This window comes from Limulus polyphemus, unplaced genomic scaffold (genome assembly GCF_000517525.1).
Source record: "Limulus polyphemus unplaced genomic scaffold, Limulus_polyphemus-2.1.2 Scaffold5919, whole genome shotgun sequence".
NCBI classification, from domain to species: Eukaryota; Metazoa; Arthropoda; class Merostomata; order Xiphosura; family Limulidae; genus Limulus; species Limulus polyphemus.
In genome coordinates, this window is record NW_013671529.1 from 51,419 (window position 1) to 60,161 (window position 8,743).

Sequence of the window (8,743 nt, forward strand, 5' to 3'; positions counted from 1 at the left end):
TTCTTTTCTTTTTCCTCCAACAACTGCTGCAATCTCTCTTCTTGTTTATTTTCTTTTTCCTCCAACCACTGCTGTAATCTCTCTTCTTGTTTATTTTATCGTTCTTCTTGTTTCTTTTGCTGCTCTTGTATTGCTGCCATCAAGTCTGCTAAGCTGTAGTTTGATTTGCCGCTTCTCGTTTCCATTTTTTTGTCCCACTCTCTGACACCAATTTGTTACACCTCCATTCGTTAGTTCATTTTCCGTAAAAATTCTTTCCGAAGAAACTTTAGCGATACAAGTCCTTTCTTAAATAAAACTGGTTTATTCTTTCTGAATACAGCTTTGTAATACACTTAATTTCCACAGTCACGCTATAACAAACGCAATAATTCACAACGAACGCCTCACGTGCTCGACTCATCAATACTCTCTCTCTGTCCGCAGTTCAATTACACAGCATTACATTGTTGCCGTCACGTCTTGACCAAAATCTAGTAACCTCCCGTGGATTCACTAAGCTTCGAGAATATGACATGTTACTAGCGTCACGTGACCTCCGCTATCGTAACAGTAATTATTATCGAAAGTTCTGTGGTGTTTATAATAATAGGACAAACTAAACCACAAATTAATCTTAAACTTCAAACTCAGCAACAAAAATTCAAACCCGCAGAGGTAAAAAGTTTAATAACGTTTAATTCAACATGTTAGCGCTCTTTAAGGCTACTACTAAAAGTGTGTTTTAATGGTACTGTTAACATTAACATGCCTTCAGGTCACTAGTGCTAACATGTAATGTGTTTCAATGTTGTATGTCTTCACGTCACTACGCCCCCCAGTGGCACAGCGGTATGTCTGCGGACTTACAACGCTAGAAACCGGGTTTCGATACCTGTGGTGGGCAGAGCACAGATAGTCTATTGTGTAGCTTAATTACAAACAACATCACGTCGCTACTGCTAACGTGCAATTTGGCTTAATTCTACTGTGACGTGTCCCATAATTTCATTACTTGTAACGTACAATGTGTCTTAATATTACTACTGGTAACGTTTAGTGTCTTAATGTTGCTACTAGTAACATGTAGTATGTCGTAATATTACCGTTTTGTGTTAAAATATATAAATGATTTATTCTCTTTACAAATGTCGTATTGATGTTATTCATAGGTCTATTCAATATTCAGTTGCCCAGTGTTTAGTGTAAATGTGTAAAATTAACTACTCTTTTTTTCTAAGTCGGTTAAAAGGTATTTATAATTTTAAAAATGATAACCATAACAAAGTGTCTGTTCACGATTGGTCAATTCGTTTTACTGTGTTGTTATAACAAACCAGAAAAGTGCTACACAGTAACGTACAACTGTAGTATATTTATTAGACCATCCCCAATATTGTTTATACATTGTTTCTCAAAAATGGAAATGAACTTATGACTAAACGTATGAGAAATAGAAAAGACGGAAGTGAAACCTTACCCATTTTGAGCTAATTATCCAAAAAACCAGTAACTACTTCAATAACCAGTTAACCCTGTTATGAGCAAGACTAGTACCCCTTAAATTAAATGTCGTGTACAAATACAGATAGTCATAGTCATTTCCATCCTTCAAATATCACTATTACAAATCATCACAATATGCGCCATCTCTTGAGCATTTTTGGAAATATTTGCAACAACTGAATTATTAGAAACATCAGTTAAAAGTCCATTACATATATATCAGCATATAATACAAATTGTTATTAGTAAACGTTTTAATTTAAGCCCATTGTGCGGGATTTACAAGACAACACTAAGCATTAGCCAATCGTATGCTTATATTCAAAGTTTTATTTGGTAATAATAAATACTTATGAAATAATTGATGTTGGCTAAACTAGCTAATATCTGAAGTAACTGCCTGTAGTAATTACTGCTATTAGTTGTTTGAAGTGAATTTCAGCAGTAAAAACATCAAAAGTGTACAACTAAAATGGAACTATTTAATAAAAAAGCACGATGAGAGAGGCGCAAATGGGCGCCATCTTTTGGAATGTTTTGGCACTATGGAAATTAACGACCGAACCCGATGGGCAAGTTAGACTTTTTTTGATGACACAAAATACTGGCCCCAGTACAAAAAAAAAAACAATGTTAATACTAAAGTTAAATTTACACTTCTGTCTTCCTGTTACATTATCGTTAAATAATGCTTCTGAGTACAGCAAAATGCTGGAAAGCGAAATTTTAACGTATTTAAAAACCGCTAGTGGTACATGCTGTGTATAATTGCCATTCTAGATGTGAAACATAGCGATCAAACAGGACATCGTCCATCACAAACAACAAAAACAATGATATGAAAGCGGCATATAATAAGCTGGGTTCAATGATGAACCAGTGGTATCAGCTTGTTAGCAGCCTCTGGTGTCACATAAGGAATGTACACAGTTAAGTGCAGAATACGTCCCATCTATCGACTTCCAAAAAACTTCTTATTCATCTGTAAGAGTAATGATGCCTCGTGTTGGCAAGGATGGGGATCGCATATCATTAAACCCTTTTGTCCACATCGGCACCGCATACATGGGTTACTCATTGACGATATCCTTTCTCCGACTGTGTAGAATTCGTTGTTTATTTGACAACCTGTGAACGTAATAACACTTACTGATTTCAAATAGTAATAAAAATGGCATAAAACGCAATTTTCAAAAATATAAATCTGCATTTCATTTTATATTTTAAATGAGTCCTAAATCAGTCTGATTATAGTGTTTAAACTTCTTTGAGAACTAGGGAATTTGACGTTCTTTACTGATAATCTTCTAAGGTTTTTATTTACTTAAAGAATAATTACATCCTCAAATGAAACTTTCCCACAAAGTTTAGTTAATGTAAGAATACATTAAATCCTGAACTGGAACTGCCACTTCGGTTTTTACTTAATGTAGGAACCAATTACATTCTTAACTGAAACTTCTACTCAGGCTTTTACTTAATGTAGGAACCAATTACATTCTCAACTGAAACTTCTACTCAGGCCTTCACGTTAAGAATGTAATTGGTTTCCTACATTAAGTTTCAGTGAAGGCCTGAGTAGAAGTTAAGAATGTAATTGGTTTCCTACATTAATGAAAGTTCTACTCAGGCCTTCACTTAATGTAGGAAACCAATTACATTCTTAACTGAAACTTCTACTCAGGCCTTCACTTAATGTAGGAAACCATTACATTCTTAACTGAAACTTCTACTCAGGCCTTCAGTTAATGTGGGAACCAATTACATTCTTAACTGAAACTTCTACTCAGGCTTTCACTTAATATAGGAAACCATTACATTCTTAACTGAAAGTTCTACTCAGGCCTTCACTTAATGTAGGAAACCAATTACATTCTTAACTTAAACTTCTACTCAGGCCTTCACTTAATGTAGGAAACCAATTACATTCTTAACTGAAACTTCTACTCAGGCCTTCACTTAATGTAAGAATCTATTACATTCTTAACTTAAACTTCTACTCAGGCCTTCACTTAATGTAGGAAACCAATTACATTCTTAACTGAAACTTCTACTCAGGCCTTTACTTAATGTAAGAATCTATTACATTTTTGACTTGATCTTTCCTTCAGGTTTCTACTTGATATATTCTCAACCGAAGTCTGCACTCAGGTTTTACAGATCTGAGAACCCAGTACATTCTCAACCGAAACTTCCAGCGCATTTTTGAAAGTAAGCTTCGATGTCAGTAACAGGTCAACTAAAAGTTAAAATTATCCCTAAACCCGAACCGCAGTGAAGTTTTAAGTCGTACCTTCTACTTTCACCGACCGTTTTAGCACTCTGCGCAGTTTAGTTGGTGGATGTTCAGTCGTCATCGTCATGTTCATCATCTTCACTGCTGGAAGTATGGAAAATAGAACGATGTAAGGATGAAGTTTATTTATAACTGACAATTATACAGTTATCCTTAGTTGGTCTAGTTATCCAAAATGCTGAGTATTCATTTTAAACGGAAGGACTTAGATGATTGCATAAATTCAGTTCAATATTTTGATTAAATTTAAATGTTTTAAATCAAACTTGAAGTGTTTATTTTAAAATTGGAACATTATAACCCTAAAATTGAGAGATGATAGTACAGATATGAGGCTGTTTTGGTCATCACAATATATTGCCTTCAACGATAATTTATTCATAATTTGGGAACAATACAATTTTTTCTTCTCTTCGGTTTATCTATCTGCATTTGAAAATTAGTTTTCCCCCTGTTTGTGTCAACATTTTGGTTAAAACTAGTTTTCCCCCTGTTTGTGTCAACATTTTGGTTAAAACTAGTTTTCCCCCTGTTTGTGTCAACATTTTGGTTAAAACTAGTTTTCCCCCTGTTTGTGTCAACATTTTGGTTAAAACTAGTTTTTCTCCCTGTTTGTGTCAACATTTTGTTTAAAACTAGTTCCCCCTGTTTGTGTCAACATTTTGGTTCAAACTAGTTTTTCCTCCTGTTTGTGTCAACATTTTGGCTAAAGTACATTGCATTGTGCAGAATAATTTATTTGTTTTCTGTGTTAAACTAGTCTATATAAACTGGAAAATGTTCAAAAGTCACATTTACCGTAATCTTAGTTGCAATTGCAAAGTTGGAAGATGAGGCATTCGAATGGAATGTCGTTCAAAAAATGTTAAATCCAATCAAAAGAGAACAAAGATATGATTTATTACAAACCAACCAATGAAATTGAAAATAAATAATTAGAAAACATTTATTATTATTTTTGGTTAGCGCGAACAGTGCTATAAGTGTCATGAAAGTGTTGAAAAATTCACTCTTACAATGTAAATTAATATCAAAATGTAATGGCACCAACCAAAATAGTCTTGCTTTGGGAGTATCCTGCTTTATTCTGTTTTTTTTTTTTTAAGTAAGAGATCGGACCCTAAACTTTTGCAGAAGATTATAAGAAGACATTTCCTAGCGGATTTTCTCTTATCTAAAGCTGCTAACAAAATATGACAACTTCTGAATGATCGACTCACGAGTCAAATGTATCTATCTAAAATTTATGTTATAATAAAATAATAAATCTATGTGTTTAAAATGTATAATTTTGATTAACTTAAAATAATTTAATTAAAAAATATATATACTTACGACATTCATAGCGTGGACAACAGAATCCATTTATAGATACGGCTTTGCAACCGACGCTAGGGGGCGGGCACGTCTGTTTAATACAGAGGATATCACCACGGAAACAGAAACAAAATTCACAAGGATCAGCTCTTCGAATCTGTTCAGCTGATTGATAAATTCTTCCGTCAAAAATACACACTGTTGAAAAAACGTACGGAATGAAATTAGGGCTAACAACAGTTCTTGAAATCGTTGTGTGAAGGCTAGATTTCTTTGTTTTATGTTGATGGACATGTGAATTATTCTGAATGGTTATATTAAAACACGTTTACTATTCTGAATGGTTATATTAAAACAAGTTTATTATTCTGAATGGTTATATTAAAACAAGTTTATTATTCTGGATTGTTATCTTAAAACAAGTTTATTATTCCTAATGGTTATATTAAAACAAGTTTATTATTCTGAATGGTTGTATTAAAACAAGTTTATTATTCTGAATGGTTATATTAAAACAAGTTTATTATTCGAAATGGTTATATTAAAACAAGTTTATTACTCTGAATGGTTATATTAAAACAAGTTTATTATTCGAAATGGTTATATTAAAACAAGTTTATTACTCTGAATGGTTATATTAAAACAAGTTTATTATTCCGAATGGTTATATTAAAACAAGTTTATTATTCTGGATTGTTATATTAAAACAAGTTTATTATTCTGGAATGTTATATTAAACCAAGTTTATTATTCGAAATGGTTATATTAAAACAAGTTTAGTATTCCAAACGGTTGTATTAAAACAAGTTTAATATTCTTTACTAGAATTAAAGTAACTGGACAATCTTTACTAGAATAAAGCTAACTGGACAATCTTTACTAGAATTAATCTAACTGGACAATCTTTACTAGAATTAAACTAACTGGACAATCTTTACTAGAATTAAACTAACTGGACAATCTTTACTAGAATTAAACTAACTGGACAATCTTTACTAGAATTAATCTAACTGGACAATCTTTACTAGAATTAAACTAACTGGACAATCTTTACTAGAATTAAACTAACTGGACAATTTCATATGGTCTAAAAGTTTCGTATAATAAATATTAGTAAAGGTAAAACTTCAAAATCTTACCTGGTTGTCGTGGTGTTGTTGTTTGTGCGACGTACGGAACAGTGGTTGATTCTGTAGTAGAAATTGAATCGTCATCATTTTTAGCTGATAATTTTTTTACTTCAATATCTTCTAGTTCCGTTTTATTTAGCGAACTCTGATAACTCGAGGTTGAAGACAAACTTGAACTCATCTTTTCAATTTCAACAGATGTAATGGCTTCTACTGTTTTATCTGTTAATGCAACAAAGCTAGTGGTTACTTCATCTCCAACCTCGTCTGTTGGTGTAAAAGAGCTAGGTGTCAATTCTAAAACTCTGGCTTCGGTTCTTTCTTGAACATCTTGATCCTTTGTAGCTTCAGTTGAAGCCAGGGTTGTTTCTTTAGCAACATCTACAAATGTTATACCTGATGAAGGGGTAGTTGAACTGGTGAGAAGAGTAGCAATAGGTACAGTTGATGTGTTCAATGTTATTGTTGTTTTCGGTAGTTCTGCATTTATTTCTGTGGTAGCTTGCGTTGCATCAGAAATATTTCTAGAGAATACTGAGATTTTCGAAGTTTCGAATGTTGGAAGTGTTGATGTCATAATCTCTGTTTCCTCTAAAGAATGCCGAGTTGAATTCAATTCTTCTAATATTAGAGATTCGTCAATAATACTTGTTATGACAGCATGTACTTTCACAGGAGAATAAGTTGACCATTCCTTCCTTTCATGTGAATACTCTTTGGCTTGAGTAATATTTCTTGTAACCTCTTTTGAAACTTCTGTTGATGGAGTGGAAGATTGTGTGAAATATGTCGTCCATTCTTTACTTGGGAGGAAAAATGACGAAGGCAGTTGGGTTACTGATTCCTCAGATATAGCAAAACCATCCTTGCGTGTCAAGTTATATTTTTCTCTAGGTACTGTTGCTTGTTTTTGTGTTACAGGGTAGTTGTCAGTAGTAGTAATAGTTTTATTTTCCTTTCCTAATTCATAAAGTTCCAGTGTTGTTCCTGGTTTCTCAGTTACTGTAAAACCTCTTTTGGATGTCAACCGTTCTCCTTCATCGTATATCTCTTGAGTTGATGCCAGTTTCCCCTCAGTTACAGTGTAAACGTCAGTAGTCGTTGGTACTTCCGTTGTTATTGATTTTTCAGTTAAAGTGAAATCTTCTTTGTGGGTGAAGTCGTCTTCTGTTTCACCGAATCTTTGTCTTGGTGTTGTCACTTTCCCCTGAGTTAGAGTGTAAAGGTCAGTAGTCGTTGATGCTTCCGTTGTTACTGATTTCTCAGTCACGGTGAAATCTTCTCTGGGTGTCAACTTCTCTGTTGTTCTATTGAATCTTTGTCTGGGTGTTATCATTTCCTCCTGTGCTACAGTGTAGACCTCAGTAGTTGTCGGTTTTTTGGATGTCAACTCTTCTTCCGTTTCATTGAATCTTTCTGTATGTGTTGTCATTTCCTCCTGTGCTACAGTGTAGAGCTCAGTAGTTGTTAGTTCTTTTGATGTTGTTACAGATTTTTCAGTTACCGTGAAACTTTCTTTGTGTGTGATGTCGTCTTCTGTTTCACCGAATCTTGGTCTTGGTGTTGTTACTTTCCCCAGAGTTACAGTGTAAAGGTCAGTAGTCGTTGATGCTTCCGTTGTTACTGATTTCTCAGTCACAGTGAAACCTTCTCTGGGTGTCAACTCCTCTGTTGTTCTATTTAATCTTTGTCTGGGTGTTATCATTTCCTCCTGTGGTACAGTGTAGACTTCAGTTGTTGTCGGTTTTGTGGATGTCAACTCTTCTTCCGTTTCATTGAATCTTTCTGAAGGTGTTGTCATTTCCTCCTGTGCTACAGAGTAGAGCTCAGTAGTTGTTAGTTCTTTTGGTGTTGTTACAGATTTTTCAGTTACCGTGAAACTTTCTTTGTGTGTGACGTCGTCTTCTGTTTCATTGAATCTTTGTCTTGGTGTTGTAACTTCTTGCTGTGATAGAGTATAAACGTAATTAGTTGTTGGTATTTCTGTTGTTACTGATTTCTCAGTCACAGTGAAACCTTCTCTGGGCGTCAACTTCTCTGTTGTTCTATTTAATCTTTGTCTGGGTGTTATCATTTCCTCCTGTGGTACAGTGTAGACTTCAGTTGTTGTCGGTTTTTTGGATGTCAACTCTGCTTCCGTTTCATTGAATCTTTCTGAAGGTGTTGTCATTTCCTCCTGTGCTACAGAGTAGAGCTCAGTAGTTGTTAGTTCTTTTGGTGTTGTTACAGATTTTTCAGTTACCGTGAAACTTTCTTTGTGTGTGACGTCGTCTTCTGTTTCATTGAATCTTTGTCTTGGTGTTGTAACTTCTTGCTGTGATAGAGTGTAAACGTAATTAGTTGTTGGTATTTCTGCTGTTACTGATTTCTCAGTTACAGTGAAACCTTTTGTGTGTGTCAACTCTTCTTCTGTTTCATTGAATCTTTCTGTAGGTGTTGTCGTTTCCTCCTTTGCTACAGTGTAGAGCTCAGTAGTTGTTAGTTCTTTTGGTGTTGTTACAGATTTTTCAGTTAC

At 34.2% G+C, this 8,743-nt stretch overlaps 1 protein-coding gene across 1 annotated transcript; it reads right to left on the reverse strand.

Annotated features, from left to right (window-relative positions):
• Positions 1–2,437: 2,437 nt before the first annotated feature.
• LOC106473140 (mucin-17-like) lies at positions 2,438–8,682 on the reverse strand (the record flags this gene model as incomplete). The annotated part of the gene is made up of 4 exons (XM_013933821.2): positions 2,438–2,613; positions 3,779–3,865; positions 5,117–5,296; positions 6,238–8,682. Coding segments are annotated over 4 exons (2,888 nt in total), but the record flags the coding sequence as incomplete, so codon positions are not given.
• Positions 8,683–8,743: the final 61 nt, after the last annotated feature.